This window comes from Bacillus rossius, chromosome 3, assembly GCF_032445375.1.
Source record: "Bacillus rossius redtenbacheri isolate Brsri chromosome 3, Brsri_v3, whole genome shotgun sequence".
In the NCBI taxonomy this organism is placed as follows: Eukaryota; Metazoa; Arthropoda; class Insecta; order Phasmatodea; family Bacillidae; genus Bacillus; species Bacillus rossius.
This window is the reverse complement of record NC_086332.1, coordinates 32,472,572-32,492,401: the sequence shown is the minus strand read 5'-3', so window position 1 is coordinate 32,492,401 and position 19,830 is coordinate 32,472,572. Positions and strand designations below refer to the sequence as shown.

The 19,830-nt window shown below is 37.7% G+C and overlaps 1 protein-coding gene across 2 annotated transcripts in view; it reads left to right on the top strand.

The window, feature by feature from the left end:
• Positions 1-19,830, top strand: part of LOC134530485 (sodium-dependent serotonin transporter) — a 187,012-nt gene that overhangs the window by 94,584 nt on the left and 72,598 nt on the right. For both annotated transcript variants that reach the window (XM_063365329.1, XM_063365330.1), the window contains one exon: positions 14,346-14,543. In XM_063365329.1, coding sequence (XP_063221399.1) covers positions 14,351-14,543 — 193 coding nt within the window. In that variant the 5' untranslated portion in view covers positions 14,346-14,350. The remainder of the gene's footprint in view (positions 1-14,345; positions 14,544-19,830) is intronic.

Genomic DNA, 19,830 nt, shown 5'->3' with positions numbered 1-19,830 from the left:
GTCACGTGTGCACGCCTCTCGAGCTGGTCGGGCTCTGAAGAGCAATCGACAGTCACCCTTTTTGAAATTTCTGAAAAGTTATCAAACTTCTTTTAGGAGATACAATGAAGAATTACGAGAGGTGTGGTAGAATCTAGGGAGATGGAAAAGGTGACAGACACTTTTTCTTCTGCTGTTTAACTGCCGCAATCTCTCGTTCCATCTGGTAGCACGCCACCCCTTTTCATCATGCTCTACAGAAGTCTGGTGAGGTATGTGGAGCCCATATAGGGTTTTTCCCATTCCTCCTCGCGCCCCCTCTTCCTAACCTTCCCTGGCTTCTTTTCAGCCTCCGCGGCTATGTCCGACGAGTGATATATGACCAGGGAAAGACGCAAATCGAGTCTTTCAGGCAGTTTCCAAAAGCTGCCGGAGCGCCAGCAGTGTGTCGGGAGGCTGACCTGTCATACGTGCAACTGCGCGCAAGTAGATCAATCATCCAGCTTCTGGACTAACTGTGTACACTCGTCAAGTAAGTCAACTCGTTCGACACCCTGAATTCTGCAATCACTGTCCATACTTATCCCAATTTTTAAAAAACTCTATACCAACATAAACTGTTTTATTTCCCTGTTGACGACAAGTCGGATGTCGAACCCAGACCACTTTGGTCTGAAGTTGGGTGGCAAAAAGTCGTCACCCGGGATTCTCTATCTGCAGGAGATGACTACTCTGCTTGACGCAACTGTTCACTTGCCTTGTACTTATTCATGCGATTTGTGTGAGCTTAGCGCCAATGTTTGAAACTTCTGTTGTTCGCCTCCAGTGGACGCCTGCAATATTGCAGTAATACGTGCAGTAGTCTTTATTCGCAATATTTCTGGATACTTTTCTGCAGTGATGATATGGGATAAATCAACATAGTTATAATTACTTAATAATATTTATAAACTGTTTATTTCCATAAAAACTATCTTATATCGGTAAAAAAAAACTTCTATATTAAAATTCAAGCCAAATTTAACACAAAATTAAGCATTGTAGACATTCACTAGGTTTTTACGTACATTATTTTTGTTTAGTAATAAGTAATTTCATTGCAATGAACACCACGTAATATTCTTATATCCATCACAAAATCCATTGGTAACCAATTTGAATAAATAGGAGGGATTTTTTTTTTTAATTTAGATTTACAATACTGCTCTGCAACTACTCGTTGGTTAAATTAAAATATATTCTTATACAAGTAAACAAAATTAGTAATCAATATCACCAGGAAAATATTATGTTCTTTAGTTTTTAATTACCTTTTTCAAATATTCAGTGGCATGGGTCTTAAACGAAGAAGTTTTTTATGTTGATAATATAATAAAACTTTTGTGGAATAATTCTTAAGAAAATTTTAAAAGTAAAATATAAATCAATTTCCCACTGGCACATTGAAAAATGTAACACTAGAACATGTATTTTTATGTTCCCTATTGTGATAAGAATTTAAACTCCTGCTATATTTGTTCATTGTTGCAAAACGTTTTTGTGAAACAAATCATGGTGTTATTTTTCCTTTTATATATATATATATATATATATATATATATATATATATATATATATATATATATATATATATATATACACACACACACACACACACACACACTGTCCTTGATTATTTCCTTGTAAGAATGCACATATTGTTTTAAAGTGGGGATGTAATTGAGCAACGCTATTACAGGCCAGCACAGTTGTCGTGGAATTAGCCCACGAGGCGCGAGTGTTCGCTGGAAAGTCTAAAGTCTGCGCAGCTCCCGCTCCCAGCGGCACCGTGTGAACGGCGCTCCGAGAATTACGAGCCGACGTCTGGCTCGCCCGCTCGTAACGTAAAGCAGGTGGTCGGGGATTTGCGGTCTCCTCGGGCGGCGACCTCAGAGCCATCTCGCGGTGAGATGTTTGACAGCTGGGGGGCGCTTTCCTTCTCTTAACGCCCCCGTCCCGGCGGCAGTCGCAGGCATCTCGCAGGGCTGCCAACTTGGCGGCGTGGAGTGCCGCAGCCTCCAGTGCCCGCGGCACCCATTTGTGTAGTTACATCTGTTTCTCTTGGCGGGTTGAGTGTAGCACTCATTACTTCTAATTATTTATTTATTATAAAAGGTGCGTGGTGCGGTGGTATATCATTGAAATTACAAACTGGGAGAACTGATGTTCAAATAACGAACTGACCATCATGATTTCGGTTTTCTATGGTTTCTCTAAATCACTCTTATTCTCTTTTTTTTAAATTCAGCCTTATGTGAAACTTTCAGAAAAATATGGAACGTCCCTCACTTCAGATCACTTAGCCTGTTCCCTTGATTTGTATTGTTTTTTCGTCTAAAATTACTGTGTTTTAAACAACATTAAAAAAAGTTAAATAACAGATTAAATTGTACCCTTTACCATCGTACAACTTCCGGAAATATGTTGCAGGTTTTCGTTTCATGTTCCATAGACCCCAAAAACCATCGTCATCTAAAAACTTATGTAATTATGTTAAAATCACTTTCAAATTTCAAATTGATACATAAAATAAATTAATAAAAATTCTCTGACGAGTTATTAATGGGAAAAATCCAAACAAAATGCTAAAAAATTGGGGAAGGCTATATGAAAAAAAAAATACCGTTATAACTCCTTATATGTGACAAATATCTCATTCAAATGAAGGTATTAAGTCTTGTTACAGTTATATCAAAAACTCTTGTCTAAATCGATTTTTGAAACAACCACTCATTGCTGCAAAGGGTGGAATAAAAAAGAGTTTAAAAAAAGAAAAACCATTCCATTAACTGCACTATATCTCGCAATTTATTGTAAGTCTTATAAATAATATTTAAATCTTTTGTTTGAAACAATTATTGATAACACGAACTATTATTGCAAAGTTCAAAAAACAGAGAGTTGAAATTTAAAAAAATTCTTAACGTCTGTAACATTGTCATTACATTATCAAAACACTTATTGTAAAACTTCTAAATATTATATACAAATTTCATTAAAAATAATTTTTATAAGCATTATCTACTACAATAGGTGGAAAAACTGGTGTTTAAGGACGAAAATTTCATAACTAACTGTCCCATCAATTCAAAAAAAATTTTGTGACCTTATTATTATAATCTGGAACTTATGTCTGAAATTTTTTTTTGATAAGACGAGCCTTTTTTGCAAGGAGTGGAAATAATAAGGGTTAAAGTACAAAATAATCATAACTCGTTTAATAGGTAAACCATCAAATCTGTTACAGTTTATTTTAAATGTGTTAAACAGCATCTAGAAATTTATCTGAAACAAATTTTAATAAGACCAACTGCAAGGGTTTGAAAACAGGGTTAAAAAAATTCAAAACTAATTTTATACAAACGCTATTAAATTCTTTCAAACTTAAAGTAAACTTATTGTAAACACATTTTTATAAGACCACTTAATAATGCAAGGAATGAAATTTAGTGCTTTAAGGGGGAGAAAAAAACATAACTTCCCTAGTATGTAATTAGTTCTAAGTTATTCAATGTTGGAGGCATTTAATTAAAAACATTCGAAACGTTTTCGCTGTTTGGAATATGAGAAAAAGGTTTAATCGATCTATTAAAAATATTGTAGATAAAATATTAAGTTATGCATACATTAAGTTCTCACAATGTTCTAGAAGTTAACAGGAATATTCCAAAATTTTCTAGAAAGTGTCAGAAGAAATAGGTACATTGATATCCACCTGCACCTTTAGGTTGTGCCGAAAATATTTCTTTTTTTTAGGTAGATTTCGAAGAAATACCACCTATTGTAGCCGTTACCATGGTGCGACTCCCGAAAAATGTTTATATTGTTTTTCGTTTCTTGATCCAATCTTGGTCAATATCATCTTCTCAAATCAAAATTTCATTTATATCACGTTTTTAGGAACACATTAACTTCCGTAATTTTTCACAAATCACTTCCAAAATAATACATAAAATATAACCATGGAAAATTTTGGTTGAGTTCGTTAATGGGCAATATCCGATCCAAAGTGTAGAAATGGGGAAGGTTTATTGAAAAAACAGAAAAACGCTATAACTCCCATGATATGACGAATATCACATCCGTTTGAACGTATAACTCGTGGGGGTAATACCAAAAACTTTTTTGCAAATTGATTTTCGATACGACCAACCATAATTTTAAGGGGTAGAAAAAATTAGGGTTGGAGAACAAAAAATTTATATCTCCCTTAGTAAGCACACTATCGAATCCACTCGACTTACTTATAAATGGTTATAAATTGTTATAAATTTGTCTAAAACAATTTCTGATAAAAACGAACCATTGAAAAAACGAGATTATAAAGAGGGTATAATTTTAAAAAATCCTAAATTCCGTACCATGCACACTATTAAATCCATTCTAATTTATTGTATAACCATAAATTATTTTCTGCAATTTTCGTTTGAAATTTATTTATAACAAGGGTTCGACAACAAATTAATAACTCCCTTGTTATTACAATATTAAATCCGTTCGAATTGTTTGTAAACCTTATAAATGTTATTTAAAACTTTGTCTGAATCAATTTCTGATACAACCAACCACTGTAAAGGGTGTATAAAAAGGGGGTTAAATTACACAAATAAACTTATAACTCCCTTAGGAATCACACCGTCAAATCCGTTCAAGTGTTTGTAAGTGTTATAAATTTTATCCATAACATTTGTCTGAAACAGTTTTTGACAATTCAAATTATTATTGCAAGGGTTTATAAAAATCTGGGGTTGGAATAAAAAAAATTAATAAAACTTCACTACCATGTACGTTAACAAATACATTCTTATTTTTCTTTAACTTACTTAATATTGTTTAAAACCTTTGCTTAAATAAATGATTAACCAAGCATTACTGCAAGGGGTGGAAATAACCAGGTTTGAAAGTATAATATAAAATCCGTTATAATTTATTGTATAAATCCTAAACCTTATCTAAAACTCTGGCTGAAACAATTTTTGATGAAACAAATTACTACCGTAAAAATAGGGGTTGAATTAATAAAATATCTCAAAAGTTATTTAGTATCAAATCCGTTCGAATTATTTTAAACTATTTTATTATGAAGGAAATCTTGGTGTGAATCAAATTTTGATACGACCACGTTATTAGTGCAAGGGATGAAAAATAGTTTTTTAAGGTAAAAAAAAATTAACTTTTACCTTAGTTGGCATACTATGTAATTCGTTCTAAGCTATTCAATGTTGGATGCAATGAGTTAAAAACATTCACATTCTGTATCGTCATGGTCTGAATGCAATCCCTTGGTGAGCTGGACTCAGTTGCTCGCCGCTTGAGGATTGTTCATCCGTGAAAGCTCGGAGCACGGGCAGGTCTCTGGTGGTCGTTGGACCTGGGGAGGGGGTCACGTGAGTACTGGGGACATTGATCTTCCATCACTTTCGGCAAGGCACGGTTGAATAAAATATAAAAAAGAAATTAAGCAGGGCGCATGCCGAACATCACTTTCCACTCCGTGACAAGGGCCGCAGCCAGCTCCGCGTCGGGGGATGCTAGCGCAGAGGAGTCTCGATTAACCTAGCTTCGATTAACCGAGATTCGATTAACTGAGTTTCTATTAACCGAGCTTCGAGTAACCGAGATTCGATTAACCGGGATTCGATTAACCGAGTTTCTATTAACCGAGCTTCGAGTAACCGAGTTTTGATTAACCGAGTTTTGATTAACCGAGCTTCGATTAACCGAAGTTCCGTATCATCCGAGACGACCTAAAGCTTCATCACCAGCACACTGCTGGACATTGCAGTAAATTTACGGACTTTACTACGAAGAATTAACCTGAAAGAAACGAATAGTTCTTCGTTGTCTCAGACAACTGGATCTTCGTGAAAATTACGCTGGATTGTGACTTCTCAGTTCTGTGTTTATTTGTCAACAATGTAAAACAACAGAAGTGGAAGAAAAATAATGTTTTCGCTGTAGACTCAACATGTTTGTGAATTCATTATTTATATAGAACCAGAATTATTGTTGATTCGTGTTCAAAGTACGTGAACTCAGAAATTAACCGTAAATTTACTAAGATCACCAGATAATTTGTAAGTAGCGTTCTTTGTAAATTTTAGATGAAAATTTTTAAAAGTGCAAAGACTGTTGGAAATTTGCTGGTTGGGCGAATCATGGAGTGACATGAAAGAATCTAAACTGAAGGAAAGCTGGGTAAATATATCTTAAACTATGGTTTAAACCAAGTGTTTTTATAAGAAACCAAATATTTTTATACTGTATTTGTAAATATAATATCTAACTTTGGTAATGAAAGGTATAATTCCACGCTTATAATAAATCAAGTTTGCTAATTAATGTTTCTTGTGATTTACAGGAACAAAAAATTATATACTAATCAAGACCTTATCATTTAAATTATCTGAATAATATGTAAACTATACCCAGCTAAATACTTCTCTAAAATTAAAAATATCAAATAGTTAATTCCTATTACCTGGGAAATCCCCGACTGTATTGTAAATCCACATTATTGAGAAATACAATTTCTGTGGTTAAGACCCGGTCAGGTGTGCAGATTTGCATGATTTCAGTTCTTTGATGTTATAACTTTTCTGATTCAACATGAGTGGCAGAAAGCGGGATGTTGTATGACTTTCATTTGTACATGCTGAGAACCAAAATAACAAACGTAATAAAAAAAGGGGTTGGTTTGAACCTAGAATACCTTGTTTGAAACAGGTTGTTTCACTTTTTTTTTGACGTAATAACGTCTTATAAACCGATGAACGCCGGCAGCACGCACGAAAAATTATCACGTTCCGCCTGAGCCGAGCGTGCAAGAACCGGCCAACCACCGTACGAGAAAATATTCTATAATATCAAACAGGTTAAGGCGGGCTTTTTAACTAATTGTTAGTGATTATATTTAAACAAATTATTTAAATTAAATTTACAAAACTGTAAATAATATTTGAAAATTAGAAAGTATGCAATTTTTTATCAATGTTTTCTTATGACGTTATCACGTAAAATTATCATCCGTAAACCGACTTTACAGACAACCTCCTTTAAAAAAAACTGTGTTATTTTACCCAACCCTGTTTAAACGAGACACAACTGCAACTAGTGTGCATGCAAGTACATATGTCGCACGTGGGACTGACGTGTGTCAGCTATAGAGCCACGATTGTTTTCACTCCAGGCCAGACTCAAAGCGATTCTGTACAATCGAGCCTTTTTCGGAGTGTCCATTGGTCGATGACAAGGCCACATTGTCGGGTTACACGTGCCTTGGTGACCACTTCGCCTTGTTTGCGACTGGCCCAGGATGTTCAGTGACGCTTCAAGAGCACTGTGGTCCGACCACCGACGTGAAGAGGATGCTTGTGTGCTGCCAGGTAATAACCGTGGCTCTGGTCACGTGTGCTTCGCGGCGGGGGTCACGGGTTCGCTCTCCGGCCCGCCACAATATTTGCGCTCTGTAAAAAGAATCCTTTTTAAAGTTATAGTTTAAATGATATTAAATCGAATATTTTTATAGCAAATACGTACCATTTTTTGTCTTCAAGACTTCTAATTAATATTCAGAATAGAGATTCCTCAAATTTATTTCGTAAAAAAAAAATATATGGAAAATCACACTGTCTTTGAAGTTGCCAAGCTTGATTTGATCATTTGGACATTGGCTTTTGGGCGGCGATCACGGCTGTGTGCTAAGCTCAAGATCCTATGAGATCCTGTGAAATCCTGTGACAGTCTGCGCCTTGCTTCCAGCTCCGTCTGTTGCAAGAATATCCATCCAGTCCCCAGTCATCGTTAAGTTAAATAAAAAAAACAGTAGCGTTTGTTTACATCAGTTATTAACTATCCAACAGTTGACAGGAAAAATACATTTTTATATTTTAATTGCATGCTTTTGCATTGAAATACGTATGTTATTTTAGGAAAACTCAGTTTCTATTACGTTATTATTGTTTATAAAAATGAAGAGGTGTAAGTAAAAACCTATTGAGAAAGGTTTAGAAGGGTTTATAACTCATGAACTTCAGATGCATTGGAATAAGTCACGCCCATTACAATACAATAATTTTAACAAGACATGTAGTAATTTTCATAAGGTCAACAAGGAATTAATTACTTGTATAAAGTACTGTGTATACGTGCAGTTAATTCTTAGTCATTTCAATGTAAACTAACTTTATAGAAGGCTGCTTCAATGCTCGCTATCTGGTCTTCTAGTAACACACTCGCATAGGACTTTCTCCCCACTCATGCGACTCGGACGTCTACGAAGGCTCTCGCATGGTTCAAACATTGCAATTTACAAAACCGCACGTGCTACCCTCACGTAATAAAGCCTGGCGCGTGCTAATGCATCTTGAGCTTAGGCCTCATAAGGACGTTTACCATTCATGTCTGTTGTTGAACATACTGTTCCAGATGTTACTAAATCTTCTCCACTCATAATGTCAGGATGCCTTTTTTTTTTTACATTTCTACTACTAACCATGGTTATGTGTGTTAAATTATGGTCAAAATAATGGAAACTCCAGGCAGAATCCCTCTCTCCCCCCACGGGTGAACCTGCCCGACAACAGCATTGATGGAGGACCATTTTACTGAGCATCAGACAACTCGCCTCACAGCTAGACGTGCCGGGGTTGACACGCGACGCAAGTGGCGCCCGAGCGGATGGGGGTTTCCTCGGGATGCTGCCATTTCCCTCCTGCCTCCGCTCCATCCTCGCCACTTCAGTCCTGACATGTCCGGCGATGTAGACAAGGCTATCAGGGAGAGAGAGAGAGAGAGAGAGAGAGAGAGAGAGAGAGAAGAGGGAGAGAGAGAGATAGGAAAGATGCAATCTTGGTTCTAGCATTTGGTCCGTTTTTTTATATAGTTTAATACAGGATATTTTGCTTCATTAATAAATTATATGCCTAATTAATTGGAATGCTTGAAGTTTATGGTCACTGGTTGCTGCAAATAGGTATTGAATCATTGTTTTTGGGAATGACTAAAACTGTGATAAACTGCAAATAGGCACTAATTTATAGTGTCAGAGAATCGCGTAAACTCAGCCTTAGCGAAGGAAAATATGTAACATTACGCGATAAACAATTGTTATGGCATGTGAACAGTTGGAACCAAGATGGCGCCTATAGCGTCCGCCGTTTGAGCCGTGAAACAATGCAGCGCTCCGTCCACGCGTATCTTCGTGCCCAGGTGAGGAGGAAATGAAAGGGAAAAAGACAGGAGAGGGCGAGGAGGCAAGAGGGTCGACTCTCGCTAGTATAGGGTGTCACTGGTCGGCCATGACGACCCATCAGCGCGCCCGTGGCTGTGGTTTCAGGTTAGGGGAAACCTTATACGCTCTTTGGGCTAATGTAAACACTCCAAAAAGAACTTTTATAATCAATGCCCAATAAAACTCCATAAAAATGAGTTTATTATTTATTGTCTGTTATGCACACATCGACACTAATATTTAACCAAAAACAAGTATTCCCGTAGCGATCACCTTTGACTAAAAGTGTAACTAGAAGCGTTACTATTTTTATTGTAGTCCAATAACAACTAGATTGGCTAAGGTGGTTAGCGATTTTAACGTTTCAATTGTTTCACCATCTATTTCCAGACATATTTTTATCTATTTCCCAGCTCCTGCCATGCAGTAATCACTATCTTATTTTCGATATTTTTTTTAAATTTTAAATTTGGTGTTAAAACCCCTGCCTTTTACCACAACGCACATGTGGAGGACGGTGCAAATACTGATATCTTGATTATTTGAAGTAATATTTCATACTAACTAATGCAAACTTGTTGCACGTGTACCGGAGCTGAAGTGAGAGGAGGAATTGGCGGGAATGGCATCGCGATCTTGCATAATAAGTTCTCTCCCTTATTACCTGCTGGAGGCCAGGTAAGCACATGCTGGCAAGCACAGTGTCTCTGTGAGCTCTGACGACACGTTTCAAATCTATCTTCAACCCCAACCGCGCTGAAGAGAAGTACGCTGTTAGAAAATACAGAATATTTAGGTATTTTTCAACGAATAATTAACCAGAAATAAACGAAGTGTTCGTAATCTTAGAAAACTGGATATATTCGTAGAAATCCTACCCCGGGTTCCGAATTCCGAGTTCTGTGTTTCGTTGTAAACACAAGCGTGGAAGAAAAAAAAAACGTTTACTGTACATCCAATAATATTCTGAATGTTTTGTTAATATAATAAGATTATTATTTTTGATTAATTTTTAAAATACTTGAACTCAGTACCCAAATTTACAAAGGCAAACCGTATATTTACGAAGATCCCTGGATAATTTTTAAACAGTGTTCTTCGTAAATGTAAGGTAAAAATTTTTAACAGTGTAGGTCTGCGTGTCTGTTGTTGCACAGTTAGGAAACAAGTTTCACGCGGGCCCCAAACAACAGCGTATATCCAGTAGATTATGTCTAATCATGGGTGAGTAGTGGCCAGTGCACCTGTCTCCAGACACGTGTGTCCTTGGTTCCAATTCTTCCCCGGGCATGGCATGTTTGTGAATTGTCTACGACTCTATCCTTCGGTATAAGACCATTCTGCTAAAGCTAGCGCATCACGATCTTGGTTTTCTCGTAGTTTGTAGAAATTACTTCCAGAATATTCTGTATGGTTCCTTAAAGATTGCATTAACTGATTCTTTCCCCGTGTTTCGCTACACTAGGTTTTTTTTTTTAAATGACAACACCCTTTTGACAAAAAAAAAGTTTGTTTTAAAAGTTAGTATCTATAAATATTATAAAACAGAGTCGCTATCCGCGTCTGTCTCTGAGTATGTTCGCTTGCTTCTTCTAAACTACACAAACGATTATGATTCGGCTTTTACCATCATTTAGAAAATTTCTTCCGGTAGGTTTATGTTTATGATGCATTCATAATAAATTTAAAGACAGTAGAAAAATCTTGTTTGAAATCAAGTATTAAAATGCCGCTTTATGGGCGACATAGCTTATACTGACTTCTACATGACTGATACATCAAATTGATGTATTACAGTATTTTAGTTATGGCAGTATATATTAGTATCGTATAATTTTAGAAACACACGGCACTTACGAGAACTCGATACTTATAAGTACTTACATATTAAATCTAAATAACGCGACATTAGAATATATAATCCGTGCGAAGCCGGAGTTGGTCCCTGGTCATAAAATAAACCTTGACGTCACTTGTCAAAAGCTTTTATTAGTGCAACAGCCTGTATCTGCGAGCTAGATGATTAGAGTGGTTTTTACGAGCCGCGGCGTGTGTGTGTGTTTTCTAGAGTGAATATTTGGGTAGAGTACACAAGCAAAACTGCGCAGTAAATAAATGTGTTTCCCTTACTAAACGGCTTGGTTTCCAATATAACTGACAAAAACATGTGTCACGATGCACGTAATTGACACATTTTATCTGGGACTCGGTATGTCAGAGTTTCATTTTAGAAAGTGGTTAAAAGCTCGTAACTGTTATAGTGAAAGATGCAATTTTCAAACTGCTAATTGACAGTTAATTATTTTAACGAAAGTCTGGAGGTGTTTTAATGTCGAATTTTAAAAAAAATAAACTTTGGTATGGTTGTCTACGTAAGCTGATTTGGACATATTTGAACGAATGGAGGAATGGATGAATGTTAGAGTTTATCGTCTAATCGACATCGAGGGCAATGGAGACGGATGAAGGCCGACATGGTGAGATGGACTAACGACGGAATAGCATTGGTGGAGTGAAACGGAAGTACCCCGATAAAACCCACTGGACTCACGGCAACGTCGGCCTCGTTTTCCATTCGCGGAACGCCCGTGGTCAGGCCTACTGCTACTGGAACCTGGACCACCTCGGGAGGCCCTCTTGAAGGTTCTGCGGAGGACCCCAGGTCCACGATGTGGCAACGCGCGATAAACATCGATCAGTGTACACCTCATTCCAGCTGATGCGAGCCTATTTGAATTATTTCCAAGCGGTTTCTCTCAGCCAATAAAACGCTGAAATACCGAAATGCTTGTCCTGTTTATTGGTAGGTGGAATGGATGAAAACCAGGTTAGGCTTAAGTTGAAATTTTGGAATTCGTTGTGCGGTCTTTGCCAGAATTATTTGGGATGCACTATTGTGTGATGTATAATGTATGGTGGATCATATAAAATGCCAATTTATACACTAAAAATATTCATATTTCTAGCCTTATTTACAGTATACATCCTGCTAACTATTTTGTGGAGGCAACAAAATATTTTGTTTACACTAAGATTATTTTATTACTTGAAAATATTTGGAGTCATGAATACAGGTTATGACTTAGATACATCCTGTATTTATGAAAAACATTTTGAAGCCAGAATATATCTTTTTTTTCTTTGTTTTTGAGCCCACCGTAATGTGTGTAACCCTGTGAAACAACACCAGAGAGCTCCTATGAGTCACAAAGCATGGAGAGAGCCTGTTATTCCATGGAGTGGGTATCTGAAGTCACTCTGATTAGTAATGGGTTAGAAAAACAAGCCGTAACTGTATGAAGTCTGACGCTAGAATTTTTAATAGTTTGTCAGGAGCTCGCTAGGAATAATCGCATAAGTATCATCACGAAGTGAGTATTGTTAAACAAGAATGTTAGCAACACGTCAGAAAGTGACTCAGTTGAGGTTTCTTATCACATACAACGCAACCAGCAATGACGTAATGTCCGAAAAAAAAACTTCTTAAATCTATCTTCCTCAATGCGAAAACCATTCAAAGAACACTTCAGCAAGCAATTAACATTAAAATTCATTATGAACCAAAAAACAATGTTTTTCTATCCAGATGAAAAAGGTTGGTGTGTGGTTTAGGGGGGGGGGGGGTACTTCTCATACTGGCTTCAATTATTAACGTGCCAAAGCCTGTCTGACGTGTTAGTTCCATATCCTTGGGAGTCGTTCATTTATTAAGTAAGGATGATTTTGGCTATTTTTGAAACACCCATCCCCATGTAAGGACACATAAGATTTCTCGGACCACCCTCCCCCTTCTTGCATAAATTTTTACCTATATTTTCCTTAAAACGCTGTTAGAAAAGGTTCAGTTGACATGAATAAAACATATATATTTTTAATCTTTGTAAAATGAGTATTATAATTAAATGTTAGATTTCAAACAATATAAAAAGTGAAGAAACAAATCAGTAAAAAAAAACTACAGACGAGGAATACTTAGCGTAGCATAATGAACGACTGGAAGTTGAAACAATGTTAAAGGGAAATCAGTGAAAGAGTAAACGCCCGGTTCAGTCAGGGAACGTGAACCGTCGTCCGGGCCGAACGGGTGTTGGCGAGCCGCCCTGCCCAGTCGGAGACACTCGGCAGCAGCTGAACCTCGCCTTCCTCTAGCTCGGCGTCTTCCCCGCCGGCTGGGGGCACGGCACTTCCCTGCCGCGCTTCGCGAAGCGCCGGGAGCGAGTTCAGACTCGTAGTATTGTACATTGTATTACGTAATAATGGATTTAACCCCCCTCCCCCACCGCCGAGATAAGGCCATGTAGAGAATTTTGAAATACCCCCCCTCCCTTCCCCTTCGTGCCATAAACACTCGGGACCCTTGCGTAATTAATGAACGGCCCACTAGGCTGTTGTTAGTCGGTGATGGCTGCAGCGCGGCGTGTGTGCTGTGTGGGGGTGCTGTCATAACTTAGAAACACACAACTTAGAAACACATAACTTAGAAATTTCTAAGTTATGACAGTTATAATTTATGACTTTCTACGTTATGACGTTTCTAATTTGTGTGGTTCTGCGTTGCGTGTTTCTAAGTTACGTGTTTCTAAGTTATGACAGTTCTAAGTTATGTGTTTCTAAGTTGTGATAGTTCTAAGTTATGAGTAGAGACCTGCAAAATTCGCGGATTCATTCGGTGGTAGGCTAGAATTCAAACACATATACCTCTGAGATAATTTTGCTATTGGCTTACTGTTCATCTGGACGAATCTCAACCAGTTATAAACCCTCAACTAAAGAAGGATCGAATCACAGACAAACCAGCTGAGACGACTTACAAGTCGGCAGCCAATGAACTTGCGTTATTTGCCCGAGTGTACAGGGGTATGTGCAGTGTATCCTGAATGCCATCGAAACCGCGAATTTTGCAGGTCTCTAGCTATGAGTTTCTACGTTATGACGTTTCTACGTTGTGTGGTTCTGCGTTGCGTGTATCTAAGTTGCGTGTTTCTAAGTTATGATCTTTCTAAGTTGTGTGTTTCTAAGTTACGTGGATTTTTCCAAGTTTTCTAAGTCATGCCAGTTCTAAGTTATGTGGTGTAATGTTACGTGGTGTGCGCAGTCGGCATGGCGGAGGCGGAGGACGACGACGGCGACGTGGCGGCGCCCGGCGCCAAGGAGGTCGCCGTGTGCCCCGCGCCGGACCGGCCGCGCGAGACCTGGGACAAGAAGGTGGAGTTCCTGCTGGCCGTCATCGGCTTCGCCGTCGACCTGGGCAACGTGTGGCGCTTCCCCTACATCTGCTACCAGAACGGCGGCGGTGAGTGGCCGTGAGTGGCCGGTTCCTCCTGTCGTCCGTGGTCCCCCCTTCCCTCCCGGGCAGGTGCCTGGACAGCGAGGTCTTTGTTATAGCTTTACTTCTAGCACGGTTCAACGTGCACACTTATTGGGTGGTCGAACTTCAACAAAATAAAAAATTATATATATATATATATAGCATAATTTTCGCATGATTACCTGGCCAAGTAGAACTTTCAAAATTTTTTGTGCAGTATGGAAAGGAAAATCGAATGGGATAAATAAGTGAATTTTATTTTTGGTTTAAATGCATTCCTGGTGGCTACTGGGTGGTAAGATTCAAAAAATGCTATTAGAAAATTTTATCTTAGACTTTTAAAATCATAAAAATACTGATGATTTTAAAAGGCCAGGTACAAATTAAATAATTATTTTTTCTGAAAAAAAAAATTGGGCCATATCACATAGCAGCCAGTGAAATTGACTTTAAACCTAAAAATGTTCCAGTTTTATATTCCGTTTCATTCTCCTTATCTATACAGCACTAGCAAACCCGGCGAACTCCGTTTCGCCACCAAATGGCTTCGTTTTATGTAACATTTCGTTTGGTGATTAAAAGATGAAGAAAATTTTTTTTTGTTTTATATTTGAAAAGGAAAAATTTTATTTCATTTCACAACAGTAATGAATTCATTTCGATTACAAAAATGAAGTGTTATTTAGTTGAACTTCTCTAAGTAAATGAAAGTGAATCCAAAGTAAATACTGAATCGAAGCGTTATACGTGTCCGCAAATTATCCGTTTCATTGAAGTGCTCTTTGGTAAACCACATTTTTTGTTTTTTGGTCTGACGTTAACACAAACAAAGCGGATGGTTTCCCAACTCGTGAACACGCAACGTATAACTGCCCATGTGAAAAACAATGATTTTCTAAATTTATTCCGCAAACAATAATTGCAGCAACATCATTAACGGTGGGTGCATTGAATCTTCGCACATGTTCACCTGTTGGGGTACAATCCGCTCTTACGACAAAGTTGTGCGTATCCGATGGCATTCGTTCCAATGCTGTTTTGAACATATTAACCACAGCATTATTAGCGTGAAAAAATGCTTGCAACTGTTCAATAATTCGTCTCTTTAACTGTTGTGTTCCCTGTATATTGCACCGCACATTCAGCTGATCCACCATCGACGAAATGAAATATATTTGCAGAAATTGATGCGGTTCATCTGGTATTGGCACCATTGAACCATGCAAATGATATATTTGTCCTTGTATCTGTAATTGCAAACAATCATTTGTTTAAGAATACGGTGTAACTTCTGATCGTGTGATGGTGTAGTGTGTGGTGTATATGTAGTTGTTATGTATTGCAATTCATTGTGTTGGTGTGAGTGATACTTTACCTTGCAAGTCAGCATGAAGCCGCCTTCTCGAATGATATTAGCTCCAAAGGAAGTCATGCGAAAGCAGTTATTGTATTCAAGGATGTGTTGGAGAAAATGGCTGGAATCGAGATCACTTCCATCGAACAATGGTTTCAGTGGCTGTGGTGGTGTAAGTAATGGATCCAGTTTGACTTTTCCACTTGCGCAGCACAATCCAGCCGTTTCTCTTTTGAACTTTAACGCATTGCAATATCGGCATATAGTCGTCATTGGTCCAATATCTAAATTTTCATCATCACTGTAGTTCGCAGTGGGATCATATTGGAATGCCAAGCGATTGTATGATGCCAATGATCTTCGTGTGCTCACGCGTTGTCTCAATCGGGCATTTTCTCTTATTATATTTTGTCTTTCTTCGCTTAAGTTCTGTGAATACACTTGTTGCTGGCTTGCATGTCTTGTGCGGCGGCCGATGTTGGCACGTCGTCCTCTAGGCATTTTGGGCTATGGACAGAGTGGTGAATTTAACCTCAAATGCACGATCCACATAATTTACACAGTTCAACTTACGACTTTAAAGACAAATGCCTGCTGTTGAAATTGAATAAAAATTTGCACAATATACGTTATATGTTTTTTTTTTACTTTTTTTTCACAATTTCACAGTAAACACAATACCGGTTTGTCACATGAAATTAACTGAGCAGAGAACAATGAGTAGTTGATTTGATGGTTTCCAATTGAAATGTTAGGAAACGAATAACTTTTTTTTTCTTTTTTTTCACAATTTCACAGTAAACACAATACCGGTTTGTCACATGAAATTAACTGAGCAGAGAACAATGAGTAGTTGATTTGATGGTTTCCAATTTAAATGTTAGGAAACGAATAACTTATTTTTTTTCTTCTTTTTTTTCACAATTTCACAGTGAACACAATACCGGTTTGTCACATGAAATTAACTGAGCAGAGAACAATGAGTAGCTGTCAAACAATGTATCACGCACCGGCGCCATCTACTTAAAATGTTGGTTTGTCCTGAATTTTTCCTGAAATTTCTTTGCTATAAACCTCACGGAGCCCGAGACCTTTCCAACGACTGCAAAACCGTGGAAATCGGTTCGTGCGTTCTGGAGTTATAGCGTCAGGAAGGAAAACCCGACTTATTTGTATATAGTAGATAAAAAACGTAAAAAAGTGTAACTTTGTCAGAAGAATTTTCAAGAAGTATGCGATGTTTATGTATATAATTATTTGTTTTGTGAAAGTTCGGCCACTCAAAAAATCGACAAGTTTAACCATGTGGAACGTAAGTATAAAATAATGACCTGGAACAGGACATACACCCTTAAGGGTCGCTCTCACACGCCATGTTGGATTTTTTTTTCAATTTTTTGTCATTCCCATTGTTTAAGGAGTGTATTGTTAATTGTAACACGTTACGTCCTTGCATTTGTTGTCATATCTATAATGTTTTCACTAATTCTTTCGATGTCAGCATCGAGGACGCGGCTTGTTGTGATGCTTTCACAGGCGGTAACTTTGTTTGCCTCAACATCATAAACATCCATTAAAAACATCTTCAAGGGCACACGCCATTTCTGGTTTACACTGGACATATGTCACAGAGAGACCACAAGAATGGCTAAAAAGAAGAACATGCAAACACATAGAAAAACAAGCAAAAATCGCTCCAGGGCAAATGTTCAATGAATAGACAGCACAGAGACTTCCCAGTGCAAAACCAATCAAAGAACTCATCATTAACCATTTTTTGCACTCAGTTTGTGATATAGTATATATAATTAATTAATTCGTCAGAGTATTTTTAAGCCTTATTGTTTTTTTCAGTAAAATTATTGCGTTAATTCAAATGCAGAGTTTATTTACTTGATGTAAAATTTTGGACATACGCCATTGCTAAGAACTTTTTCTGTTGAAGAAAAACTAATAAATAAAATAAATAAAAATACACAAGAAAGACAAAAAACACACAAAATTAAGCAAACAATTGCTGTTGTCAACAAGAATATAAACACCACAAAATATTCCGAAACAGAAATATGGTCAAAAAACAAAGAAAAAACAAAGAAAAAAGTACTAAGTGAACAAAAAAACACACAAATGATGAAAACACAAAAATATTGAAACCAAAATAATTCAGCACAACAGTTGAAACGAGACAAAAACACGACAAAACGAAAAGACAAAAAAATACAATAGTTTTACCAAAACAGAAACAAGCGACGTTTCGGGAACTGCTATCTGCTCCCGTCCTCAGGCAGAGACGCACATGGTACGGAAACACAGGTGCGACTCAACAGAGTTTATTTAGCTGAAATCATTATTTTTGAATTAGGGATGGGCCATTATAATTCTTAAATACCATCAAATATTTTGTATTTGAAAAATTTTATGTTCAAGAGAAAAAAAAAAACAAAATCAAGGGAGGGAAATTCAGAAATTCTAATACCAGCACCTGTGTGGATGGGAAGGACTGCATTATTTATCCCCGACAGAAGCTTTTAAAGAAACGTCTGTGTTTTCCTCTGCTACAATGCTCTGGTAATGTTCGTTCAGCACTTCAAGGAACATTTTGACATAAAAGGATATTTTTTGTATCTTAAAAACGTAAATATGCTTTTTATATTTTAAAAATAAAAATTTAATTGCATGAATGTTTTTTTAATTATAAATTCACATGTATTTGCTAATATAATCTTTATTCTAGGCGCTCCTTCAAGAATCGAACTTGAGCTTCATATTGTTTTTAATAGTGTTAATGATATTTTTAAATATGTTAAAGTAAATAAATATTTAACTAAAACTTAACTTAACATGCATCCAGCCAAAATACAAACAATAATGTGTTGGCATATTCAAAGGAATTTTTTTTCTTTCCTCCTCCCAAACCCAGAATTTGCCGCTTTAAAGATTTCAGGCTGATAAATTATGTTCTAAAAATGTGGATAGCCTGTCCCCAGCTCTGTTTTTTTTTTCTTCCCTTGCCTGTTCGTTGCTGCCCTGAGTTACAACTCACCCCCCCCCCCCCCCCCCCCTCCTTCACCCGTTTATTTCGTGCCCGGAAGGCCTCGTCAGAGAGGAACAAAAGTTCTCGACGAATGAATGTGTCGCAGATTCCAGGAGTTATTGTAGTTGTTTTTTTGTCCCTTCTCCGAGTCCGGTATCGGGGTGAGAAGTGCCGCCTGGGGGAACCCCCCCCCCCCCCCCTTTCCAACAGGCGGTGCTGTTCCGCGGCAGGGGGGAGGGAGGGAGAGAAGGGCGTTGAGGCTAAACCTGCGGTCGCCAAATGAAACCCTCCGCCCCCGCTAACTCAGCCCTCAATCCAATAAATTGCCCCGACTCGTAGGGAGAGTCCGGGATGCGCTCAGTGGAACAACCGCATAAACAAACGTCTAGTTGAGAACACACACACACACACGAAAGAAATAAAAAAAATGCCTGGCCGTTTTATCGCTGCATTGTGTTTTGTCTGTGGTATATCTCCGCGTATCTTGGAACTATCGACTTATCGGCAGATGTGTCTCATTTTGGCGTTAAAATATTGCGTTCTATCAATACAGAGACGACGCAGCCAACAGGACATCCTCCGAGTAACTTGGTAGCCGAATATGTGATCATGAATCACGTGCTACGCCATCGAGTCAGCTTCCTCGCAACATTAACGTGTCACGGCTGACGAAGCTTTACAGACTTATTCATCACCGACGAGAAACATCAAGGGAATCCATTGGACGAGTAACTTTAGTTCCGCAATAATAAAGGCGTATGGGAATTATTTCAATTTCATTCGAATGGTTTACGGTTTTTATTCATTTATGTCTCTTGAAAAATAAAGATTATACAGTCAAATTCAAACGTTTCCTGCATCTACTGCCGGTAATTATAGTATAA